The sequence below is a fragment of the Hypanus sabinus genome, chromosome 17, assembly GCF_030144855.1.
Source record: "Hypanus sabinus isolate sHypSab1 chromosome 17, sHypSab1.hap1, whole genome shotgun sequence".
NCBI classification, from domain to species: Eukaryota; Metazoa; Chordata; class Chondrichthyes; order Myliobatiformes; family Dasyatidae; genus Hypanus; species Hypanus sabinus.
Window position 1 is genome coordinate 7,172,155 of NC_082722.1, and position 12,525 is coordinate 7,184,679.

Sequence of the window (12,525 nt, forward strand, 5' to 3'; positions counted from 1 at the left end):
AGACTCCACCAGCTGAGGACTGTTGCATCTTGAGAAACTCTGTGAGTGCTGTCTTGCCAGCGGTGCTCACCTCCTGAGAGTGAATGGTTTGCAAAAAAATTTCCAAGGGTTATTGACAGTTTGAAGACTGTCTTGTGACTTTGGGCAGGGTGTAGATAACTTACAGCCACCTAGCTAATCCTGAGTTTCATCTTCATACTCTACATTGCTGGAGGCTGTTTATAGTTCCAAGGGGGCAACAATAGATCATAGAGCCTAGATTAAAAGCTTGCACTAGATGTACAGTATTTTAAGACACCATTCAGACCACAGAGTTCATGTGAGCTCATAGATCAAACTCATTCCCTCACCTACTTTCCTGTAACCTAATTTCCCTTGCATAATCATCAACTATAGGGTTCTTAATTGAAAGTAACAAAATAAAGTGTTGTTTGATATTTTATATTTATTCTTTAATTGTTCAAATGACATTAATATACCTCCTTCAAAACAATTCCCTATATATCTAATCCCATTTTGAATCCAATTATATAAAAGTTGATTGTCCATTGTAAAAGGAATAAGTCTATTTTGAATTAAAGATCTCTTTGCTAATAAAGATTTTTTTATCTCATCATCAACATTTATCTTATTCCATAAATCAATCAAATGTTTTAATATAGGAGATTCTTTCTTTTCCCGTATCCATTTAGATTCCCATTTGTATATAAAATCTTCTGGTACATTTTCTCCTATTTTATCTAATTCTATTCTAATCCATGCCGGTTTATCTTTCTCGAAAAAAGATGCAATAAATCTAAGTTGATTTGCTTTATAATAATTCTTAAAATTTGGAAGTTGTAATCCTCCTAGATCAAATTTCCATGTCAATTTTTCCAATGATATTCTGGACATCTTACCTTTCCAGAGGAATTTCCTCAAATATTTATTTAACTCTTGAAAAAACTTCTGGGGTAATTGTATTGGTAATGATTGAAATAAATATTGTACTCTAGGGAATATATTCATTTTTATAGTATTTACTCTACCTACTAATGTTATTGGTAGTGCCATCCATTTTTCAAGATCTTCCTGAATTTTTTTCAAAGGGCTTATTTAAGAGAAAAATTAGGTCAAACAATGTTATTGCCGAAATCTAATGAAATAGAAATTTTAATTCAAAAAGGAAATATCAAAAAATTTGTATCTTGCATGTATAATTTGATTCAAAGACAGGTAATTAAGCAAGGAGTCCATAAGTCAAGACAAAAATGGGAAAGTGATTTGAATATTAAAATTGAAGAAACAAATTGGTCAAGACTATGCCTTGACAGTATGACAAATACAATAAATGTTCGGTTAAGATTAGTGCAGTATAATTTTCTACATCAATTATATATTACACCACAAAAAATAAAAAAATTTAATCCAAATTTATCGGATCAGTGTTTCCGATGTAACCAGGAAACTGGTACTTTTTTACATTCGACATGGTCTTGCTCTAAAATTCAACCTTTTTGGACAAATTTAAGACTTTTACTGGAACAAATTACAGGAACACAATTTCCTCATAATCCAATATTATTTTTACTAGGTGATATTGAAGGGATAAAACCGAAACTCAAACTAAATAAGTATCAGAAAGAATTTATAAAAATTGCACTGGCAGTAGCCAAAAAAGCTATTGCAGTTACTTGGAAATCGGATTCACATTTAAGTATAGATTCTTGGAAGAAAGAAATCTATGGTTGTATTCCATTAGAAAAAATTACTTATAATTTAAGAGATAAATATGAAACATTTTTGAAAATTTGGAGCCCTTATTTACAAAAGATAGGATTAAATATATAGATGCTTTTAAGATGAAACAATTGGTTATTAGGGGAAAGAAATAAATATACATATTAAAATTATTACGAACTCCATGGAGCATGTGGAGATCTTCCAACCACCAGGCATTCTTTCTTTCTTTCTTTCTTTCTTTTTTTTCTAAGGGGCAGTTAGGGGGGAGGGGTTAAGGGGAGGGGGTATGGGTTATATACATTGTTTTTTTCATACTTTGTAATCATTTAAAAATGCAATAAAAAATTATTTAAAAAAAAACTATAGGGTTCTTCAATCACATCCCTGCTTGAGGGGCAGTTTACAGTGGACAGTTAATCAGCCCCCCCACGGAGTTGATCTCCACATCCTTTAACTGGGCTCTGTGGCTGAAGTAGGCTGATAAAGCTTTCTGAGGGTGTGGCTTATCTTGTCTCTGGATAGGAAGCTTTCCACTTTGCATCACACTGTAATCGACTGGTGCCCAATGCATTTCTACTGTGGGATTGACAGGAGTGGTGAAGGAGCTTTGAATGTCAAGCTATGCTACTAACGTTGACTGTCAATAGTCTGCCCTCCCTTCTATTTCTTCGCTCATATAATTGTTGTATGTGAGCTTTGCTTCTCTGTGGTTGGAAGTTTCTGATCTGTCCTTGTCGTGCCAGTGACAATCAGGAGTAATCCACTGCAGTCAAAACAAGGAAATGATTTACGACATAAGCAAGCTTTTAAAGCAAGGATTTATTGTTCACATAGTTATTGTAATGTGGGCAGTAAGTGAATCTGCTTCTAGCTGTAATCTAGTGTTCTACAGTGCATCTGTAGTTGTGAACTTCCCACCATTCAGGACATTTACAAGGACAGGTGTGTAACAAGGGCCTGTAGGATCATTGGGGACCCGAGCCATCCCAACCACAATCTATTCCAGCTGCTACCATCTGGGAAATGGTACTGCAGCATAAAAGCCAGGACCAACAGGACAGCTTCTTCCACCAGACCATCAGACTGATGAACTCACACTGATTTGAGTGTATTTTATATTACATTGACTGTTCTGTTTATTATAAATGATTATAAATTGCTAAGATTGCACATTGCACATTCAGATGGAGATGTAACGTAAAGATTCTTACTCATGTATGTGAAAGATGTAAGAAATAAAGTCAATTCAATTCTGGCAGTACAGTAGAAGTTAGCCTGTGGCTCCCCCTACAGATCAGTGCTGTTAATCCTATTAATGAGTCCTGCAATGGACAATTGAGCCAGAAATAATGGAGTGAAAGGCTTCTTGCTTGTAGTCAATCCTGGACTTGTATTGCTGAAGTGAGTAGTCTTCATGAAGTAGGAGTAATCACTTTTAAGATTCACCTTTCAGCTTCATTTTCCAGAGAAGTGCAAGAGTTATTTTCAAGGTGGAATTTAAACCAGCCATGGGATCATTCAATGAGGGAGAAAGGAAGGATGGTATCAGGTTGTTCATCTAAGTGACATTCCACTGTATGTACAGTGATAAATAAATTTGAATCGTGAATCAGGTTTATTATCACTGACATATGTTAGGAAAGTTGTTTTGTGGCAGCAGTACAGTACAATACATAAATACTGGAAGTTAGTATAAGAAACACAAGAGATTTTACAGATGTTCAAAATCCAGGGTGTCTCTCTCTCTCTCTCTCACACACACACACACACACACTCTCTCACACTCTGATGTAGGAAAACAGGAGGTCAGAAAAGGGAGAAAAAAGTTGGCGTTTTGAGCTGAGGCCCTTCATCAGGGATTATAATAAGAAATGTGTAGTACAAGTAATGACATTTTGTTTTTTTTTGGGGGGGGGGGTTCTTAGATGACACACATCTCCAAAGGCTTTTGGCTGTGGTAAACTCAGATTTTCTAAGATATAAAACATCACAGGAATTTAATCCATGGTTATTACATGTGTGTGTGAAATTATAGAGACATGGTGTGTATCTGCTGGTCTCTGTATGTCACTTGGTAGAATCTACTTCCCAGTGTAAAGTCCCTCTTTCTTTCCTAACAGAGGAACAAAGGTTTTAATGAAGTTGACCTGAAGCTGTTATGGATTTACATCAATTCTCAAGTGTTGGAGACAATTCTTGAAGTTCTTCCAAAAAGACACCCATCTCGAACTTATGTGGAGGACATTGCTATGCTGCTAACTTACCTGAGGATGGGTGTGGAAGAAATGGTAAATTCTATTGCAAGGGCAAAGGGTGACCTGAGATGGGTCAAAGACCACAAGCCAAAAACAGCGAAGATGTTCTTTCACTTGGTGTCTCTCCAGTGTAGGCTAGACTCCCTCAGGGTCCAGGAACCCCTCTCTGCCTTTCACACATATACTTTCCCGATCCATTCACAGCTCAGTTTTGGGATTCTTAGCTTTGTTTACAGATCCACCCCTCCACATCTCTTTAATCTCCCCCAAAATCCATGCACTGCTCCACTTCTGGTTACTCATGCATTGGAATTTAGTCACTGCATCTTTCTGGCGGTGCTCTTTGGTTGACAAGGCCTTAATTCCTGATATTCTCACCCCACCCCCTCTCCCCTACTGACTAAACCATACCCTCTCCCCTACTGACCAAACCATACCCTGTCCCTCAGTCTCCCACAAATTCATCGTCATATTGTCAGAGAGCATGGAAGCAAGCTGTTCACCACATTGAGTCTAAATCGACCATCAGACCACCCCCTTTCCTTTCTCCCATGGTCCTCCTATTAGATTCCTTATTCTTCGGCCCTTTACCTTTTCCACCTATCACCTATTCCCTTCATCCCCCTCCCCACCCATCGACCTTCCCTCTCACCTGATTTCATGTATTATCTGCTAACTGTACTGCTTCCCTCCCCCCCCCCACCCCCACCTTATTCTGGCTTCTTCCCCCTTCCCTTCAGTTCCAATGAAGGGTCTCAGCCCAAAACACTGACTTTATTTCACTCAATAGGATTGATTTTTCTAAAATCCATCAAACTTTAAATGCTTCCAGTGATGTCACCTCCAAAACACTCAGCGGCAGAGAATTCCAGAGATTGACTACCTTTTGTGAGTTCTTACTCCCCTCAATTTAAATGAAAGTCCCTTTCTTTTGTAGTTATATCTCCTTGTTCACAACTCTCCCCACCAGTAGAAACATCCCCACTGTCAACGTAACTAAAGATCTTACATTTCAAAAAGACCACCTCCTCATTCTTCTAAACTCCAATGAATGGACTAACTGGTCAGGAGTTTGGCATGTTATGGATTAATTGTGGTGGCATCCGTCGGTCTCGAGAGACCATGGATCTGCGCCTGGAGTTTCCAGAGCGCAGGCCTGGGCAGGGTTGTATGGGAGACCGGCAGTTGCCCAAGCTGCAGGCCTTCCCCTCTCCACGCCACCGATGTTGTCCAAGGGAAGGGCACTAGGACCCATGCAGCTTGGCACCGGTGACGTCACAGAGCAATGTGTTGTTAAGTGCCTTGCTCAAGGACACAAACACACTGCCTCAGCTGAGGCTCGAACCAGTGACCTTCAGGTTACTAATCTGATGCCTTGCCCCCTAGGCCATGTGCCAACACTGGATTAATTAGGAGCAAGCAATTGTAAACCGACTCAGAGGTTACAAAATACAGCCCAGGATTGTAATTGTGGTTTGAGTGTAGTCCCCTTCTCATCTGCCTGCTGGCATTGTGTTGATTGAAATGGCTGCTGTTCAGTGAATCCTTCCTTGTTTCCCTTGGATGTTCAGATTGAAGACATTGAGGACAAGCGGGTGGAGAAAATACTCTATCAAGTCAGCGACATGGACCTGAAAAGCAGGAAACGGCGAATTCGGCCCAAGGCCTTGTTTGATAACTGCTACCGAGTATTGAAACAGATCTTCCATTGTAAGTGTTGGCAGAGTCGTATTCAATTCTTAGAGTAGGCTAAGGGATAGTGTTAGCTTCATGGGCTGAAGGGCCTGTATATGGTGCTGTTATGTTTCACGTTCTATCCAATCTGTCCCCGTGACTCAACTCCTCCAATCCAGACAACATCCTGGGGATACTCCTCTGTGTGTTCCAGTGCAGTCACATCCTTCCGACAGATCTGCACATAGCACTCAATGCAGCCTGACCATCATCTTGTAATGTTGCAACATGAAAATTCTGTGTCACAGCCTATGAATTCAGGTGTGCCGTTTATCTCCTTCACCACCCTGCCACTTTTAGGGAATGAGCGACTTGAACCCCAAGTTCCCTCTGTTCACCAACATTCCTTAGTGCCCTACCATCTACTGTCAGTGGGGTATTTCAGATGGGTATAGACAAACACTTGAATCATCTGGGCATCAAAGGCTGTGGGCCAGATGCTGAAAGATGAGATTAATACAAATGGGAGCCCATTGGTCAACATGGGATGTGATAGGCTGAATGCTCTGTCTCACTACTGTATGATTGGCTGAAGGATAGACCCTGAGGAGACTTCTCTAGCTCTTTAAGAATGAGTTGGATTCGTGTGCCTGGCGTAGCAGTGTCTTGAATAGAACGTGCTGACAGCCTGGATTTCACTCTTGATGGGGCTGACCATCCACACTCTGAGAAGAGTGATGGGCTAACGTGGGGTAATGGGAAACAGTTTCTGTGGGGTGCCAATTCCAGTGGTTTCTGTCCTTGCTGCCTAGCATGGGAGACCACTTCAGGCATTTGTAGAGAGGTGAATCATTGAGAGCATTATTGTGCTGTTACTGTCCAATAACCAGCTCTCCTGCTGTGGTGTTTCAACTGCAGGCAACTGGGTTCCGTGACAGAGCCACCCAACTCCTGCATCGTCGCCGTCAGGAAGAAAGGCACCTGCTCTGCCAGGCTTTATACTCCCTCGTTGACATCAGAAGCATCTGAGACAGTTACGCCTGCTGTCACCCGAGTACTCATGGAGATGCAGGACTGGGTTGTGTTTGGCGGAAGGGTCATGATGGACTCACTGACGAAGATCTGTGGACAGTGACCAATTTGCTAACTTTCCCTTACCCCCATCCGCATCCCCGTTCCAGTGTCCCTTTTGGCTTCTGTTCCTTTTGTAAGTATTTGATCTGGTCAAGTTCTTTTGCAGCTCTCTGTCCATACACTGTAAACACTAAGTTTGATAGCTTCACCCTCTACCTGCCCTGCCAACTATTCACAAAATTCTCCCGTGATTCAGAATACCAGTAAGCCCAATTCAATATCATGACTAGAATGATCATAGTGCCTGGTCAAAGCAGGAAGCCGGGAAACTGGAACTCTCTCAAGGAGTGATGTTAATGGTTAATTTAGACTTGAAAAGCTGGCTAGAACAGCAGAGGAGACTGGTACCTTACTAATTAGTGAGAAGAGATCGGTCTGTCCCTTCAGATACTGGGAGAAATCACATGGCGGAGAAGATTGAAACAAGTAAATCAGAGACTTCCTCGTTGTTACCCAGCACGGACATGAGTTACCGCAACAGCCAACCTATTGCGAGGGGCTTCATTAGGAAACTGATTTTAACGACAGAGCCACAACTATTTGTTGTATCCACTTCTATAATCCACACTGGTGTCAGAAGCAGAAAGATATTGTCTGCACATCTCACTGCCCAATAAAATGATGATTGGTATATTCCTCCTGCCTACAGTTGGTGATCAGATGATGTACTGGATAATATATGTCTGAATGCTTCTAGTGTCTCCCATCCTGTCAATGTTCTGACTCTGGGCTGTTTGCCAGTCCAACATGTGTACTTATTACATCCAAATATAAATAAAATACTATATTCTATTGTGGGGAAGTAACAAAGGTTGAAACTCACCTTCCCGCCAAATACATCCTTGCACACTAATCCCACACTTTAAAAATGTCTTCATCGGACAGGCTGCAGCAACTGAAGGTGATTACTGCTTCTGCTCGAGGGCATCTAGGGTGGGTAATCATTGCTGGTCTTGTTGACAATTCAGATTAGTTTATTGCCACATACGCAAGGATGCAATGGAACTCCTAGACACACATTTAATGAAGATTGTTCACAAGTGTACAACTACAAGTAGCACTGGTAGATACCTGAGCAATGTTGGTAACTGTGAGATTAATGACTAGCTTCTGCCTTTTTAAAAAAGGATTTATTAACATTTTTACATTATTTATATAATTTTCAAATATATATTTACAAATATATATCTATTTAAAATATTGCCATCCTGTTGAGGATTCTCTCCAGCTTCTGCAGTGCCAACTGTTGCAGATGACCTCTTGAAGGCCGTTGACCGCCCTGACTAAAGTCAAAGTCAAGTTTATTGTAAAAAGCACCCATAGGTGTATTTGGAAGTACAATTTTTAAAAAAACATACTTGCATCAGCATCACAGGCATATAGCATCATATCGACACGGTTTAACAAGAAAAACATAAATTATACAAAAAAACACAACTAGATCAAGTCTTATTGCCATATACATGTACAGTAATACAGTATATTGGGAAGTTAGTATGGTGTGTTAGCACAACCTGCAACAGGAAAACAACAACATTCAACAATTGTAAAGATTAAAGAATTGTATAAAAGATAAAGTTAAAGTAAGTTCTTCACAGTGAGTAGTAGGTGTGGGGGATGTGCTACCATCCGTCTTGGGAGAGGCAGATACATTAGGCATTTAAGAAACTCTCAAGCACATGGATGATAGAAAAATGGAGGGCTATGTAGGAGGGAAAGGTTAGACTGATCTTAGAATAGGCTCGACATTGTGGGCCGAAGGGCCTGTACTGTGCTGTAGTGTTCTCTGTTGCGGATGGCATGTAAACAAAAGATTTTCACATGCATCTTGGTCCATGTGACAATAATCTAATCCAATCCAATCTGTATTTCTCAGGTAAATGAGGGATAGAAACATAGAAAACCTACAGCACAATACAGGCCCTTCGGCCCACAAAGCTGTGCCGAACATGTCCCTACCTTAGAAATTACCCGGGGTTACCATAGCCCTCTATTCTCCTGAGTCTTACTTCAGTGGTTGGCAAGTTGATGGAGGAGATCTTGAGAGGCAGGATTTATGAGCATTTGGAGAGGCACAATATGATTAGGAGTAGTTGTCAGATTTATTTGACTTGAGTTGCCGTGCATACAGCAGATTCAATGTATCACAGGTTCAGAATCGTTTTCTTGTTTGGAGAGATAAAATTCTGTGGAAATTCCTAGGGGAAGCTGCTGAGAGAGCTGAACATCTGCAAAGGTATTGGGATAAGGTCCAGTGTAGCCTCTGGGCAGGAGATTGCTGGAAGGGCCTATACTGTGCTGTAATATTCTACATTTTCTTAAAGTCCATTGTAATGCAAAGTGGTCACAGTGTTGTTCTACTGAGGTAGTGACTAGGGTTGAACAGGTATGTTCAAGAACTGAATGGTTGAAAAGAAGTAGCTGTTCTTGAATCTAGTAGTGTGGGACTTCATGCTTCTGTACCTCCTGCCCAATGGTAGCCATGAGAAGATGACATGGCCCCAATAGTGGGAGCCTTTGATGATGGATGTTCACCTTTCAAGGCAGTGCCTCCTGTGGATGCTACTGATGGTGGGGAGAGATGTGCCCTTCCTCCCTGCAGCTCCTGACATTCCTGCAGATTTGAGTTGCCTTACCAGACCGTGATGCAACCAGTCAGGATACTTTGAACAGTATACCTGTAGAAATCAGTCAGGGTGTTCGGTGACAAGCTGAACATCCATAGCCATCTAAGAAACTAAATCTGGGTACCTTCCTTGTGATTGCATCTTTGTACTGGGCCCAAGGCATAGATGCAATCACATCAATAATACCCAGGAATATAAAGGTGCTGACCCTCTCTACTGCGGATTTACCAGTGTAGACTAGAACACGTTCACCCACTTTTCCTGTAGCATCCATCACTAAGGGAAGTCAGTGGCAACACAACCTCTGACACAATTTACCTAGGGAGGCCCAAGAAAATGTTAATGTTTAAGTAATATGTGGTACGTCTTTGGGTTGTCCATGTATTTCCTTCTCATACAGCTACGAGGCAGGAAATGCACAAGTGGTTTGTACTGACCCAGAGAATTTGTGGCTGAATCATTCAGGCAAATTGGAACTTCAATTGCTTTTTTTCCTCTCTTTCCAATTTATTTATTTATTTATTTATTTGTTTATTTATTGATTGATTTAGAGCTCAGCACAGTAATAAGCCCTTCCAGTCCAACAAACTTGCACAGTCCATTTGCATCCATATGACCAATTAACCTACTAACCGGTATGTCGTTGGAGTGGGGAAGGAAACCCATGTGGCAAAGGTGAAAGAAATTGAACCCAGATTGCTGGCACTGTGTTGCCGTGCCACTCCTTAATGGATTCATTTTCCTTGAACTCTTGATGTGCAGATTAGACTGAGAGCGCAGATTCTCAGTTTCTCAGCTGCTACTCGAAGACCATAAGTCACAGGAGCATAATTAGGCCATTCAGCCCATAAAACCTGGCTGATTGATTATTCCTCTCAATCCCATTCTCCAGCCTTCTCACTGTCCTCACTGGCCAAAAAACCTATCAAGCTCTGCTTTGCTGTAAGTATACCCAATGATTTGGTTCCACAGCCATCCTTGGTAATGAATTCCACGGATGCACTACCCTTTGGCTGAAGAAATTTTTCCTTTTCTCAGTTCTAAGGAAGCAGTCTTGTATTCTGAGCAGTGTTCCTGCTAAGCTGCACAGTAACTGAAATGCTCCCACACACATCGCATTTGTTGCTACACAGTTGGAATTTTCTTTTATAAAATGTTAATATAATTTTGAAACCTATGTTAATATAATTGTGAAATCCCCTGTAATTAATTATATTAATGAATATAATCCATAAATTTTAAAAATAATAAGCATACCACAACCTTTAGTTTGAAACATTTTAGAGCTTCGATGTATTTACATTGTCGGTGTTTCAAGTTACAAAACTTGCAAATTGTAACAATGAACACAGAATGGAAGTCCATAACTCATTACTGTATTAATAAAGTGCTGTCCTGCTGAATGCCAGCATCATCAAAGTTTAAAAGTTTATGAAATGTGAGCAATTTTCTTTATGCACTGTATTTCATTATACACTTCAATTAATAAATTAAATCAAAAGAAATAACTACAATCTACAAATCACTGAACAAGAATAGAGGCAGCTATTTTGTGAGACTGTCCTTGTAGCTGCCATTTTGTGAACTGTTTGACGAATTGATTCTTGCTCTTGGATAACTTAATCAGAGCAATTGAACATGATCTGCAAAATCTGGGACCATTCACAGATAAGAAGCTGTTTAGTGGCAGGTTTGCATAAGGAACAGCCTGTGATCTGGTCAACTGGCTCCAGTGTCTGGGTGACCTGGTTAAACTAGTCTGAGTTAATCAGAGCAATGGTTGATTTGTACAGCTGTAAAAGAGATTAGAGGGAACATTGATTCTGAGGCTGTGGCCTCTGGTCCTGGACTCTCCATATCCACTCTGTCTGGGTCTTTCAATTCAATAGGTTTTAATGAGATTCCCCCCCCCCTCCCATTCCTCCTAATTCCAGTGGGTAAAGGCCCAGAGCTATCAAATACACATCATACATTAACCCTTTCATTTCCAGGATAATTATTGTCAACCTCCTCTGGACCCTCTCCAATGCCAACACATCTTTTCTTAGATAAGGAGCCCAAAACTGCTTACAATATTTCAAGTGCAGCTGTATATAGTCTCAGATTTCCATCTTGCTTTTATATTCTGGTCCTCTCAAAATGAATGCTGACGTTGCATTTGCCTTCCTCACCACCAACTCAACCTGCAAGTTGACCTGTAGGGAATCCTGCACCAGGATTTCCAAAGTTCCTTTGCACCTCTGATTTCTGAATTTTCTCCCTGTTTAGAGAATAGTCTGGCTTTATTCCTTCTACCAAAGTGTATAACCATACAGTTCCATCTGCCACTTTGCCCATTCTCCCAATCTGTCCAATTCATTCTACAGACTCCCTGCTTCCTCAACCTAACCTGTCCTCCACCTATCAATGTATCATCCTCAGATTTTGCTACAAAGCAATCAATTCCGTCTTCAAGATTATTTACATATAATGTGAGTAAGTGGTTCCAACACTGACCCCTGCAGAACATACTATCACTGGCAGCCAACCAGAAAAAGGCCACTTTATTCTGACTCTTTGCCTTCTGCCAGTCAGCCAATCTTCTATCCTCTAGTATCTTTCTTGTAATACCACTTTTTTGTTTAGCAGTCTCATGTGTGGCAACTTCTCAAAGGCTCTCTGAAAATTCAAGTGAACAACATCTACTGTCTCTCCTTTGATTGTCCTGCCTGTTATTTCTGTTATGTTTTGTAACTTCAAAACATCAGACTAACTGAAAGAAAAACAAGCAAGTCTGGAATGCAGCGATGATACATTGATTTTTACTTCAGGTGAGATGCAAATGATTGACATGGGATAATTCACATACTTTTACATATAACCTGCAATGCGTTATGTAAACAATAAAGAATGTTTAAACAAACAATATGTTTACAATATTACTGAAATATTAAATACAGAACAATTTCCTCAAAAAAATTCCAGCGGATTTGTCAGGCAAGATCTCCCCTTGACTTTGGCTATTTTATCATGTGCCTCCAGGTCCCCAAAACTTAATGAGAGGCTGTGTATTCTGAGATATACACGGTGCCCTCATCCACTGAATATGAAGACACTTCCCACAGCCTTGAAAG

The 12,525-nt window shown here is 40.5% G+C and overlaps 1 protein-coding gene across 4 annotated transcripts in view; it reads left to right on the forward strand.

Moving 5' to 3' along the window:
- il34 (interleukin 34) overlaps positions 1–10,862 on the forward strand; it is a 123,844-nt gene extending 112,982 nt beyond the window's left edge. For all 4 annotated transcript variants that reach the window (XM_059992509.1, XM_059992511.1, XM_059992510.1 and 1 more), the window contains 3 exons: positions 3,843–4,010; positions 5,549–5,687; positions 6,570–10,862. In XM_059992509.1, the coding sequence (XP_059848492.1) occupies positions 3,843–4,010; positions 5,549–5,687; positions 6,570–6,586 (324 nt within the window). In that variant the 3' untranslated portion in view covers positions 6,587–10,862. The remainder of the gene's footprint in view (positions 1–3,842; positions 4,011–5,548; positions 5,688–6,569) is intronic.
- Positions 10,863–12,525: the final 1,663 nt, after the last annotated feature.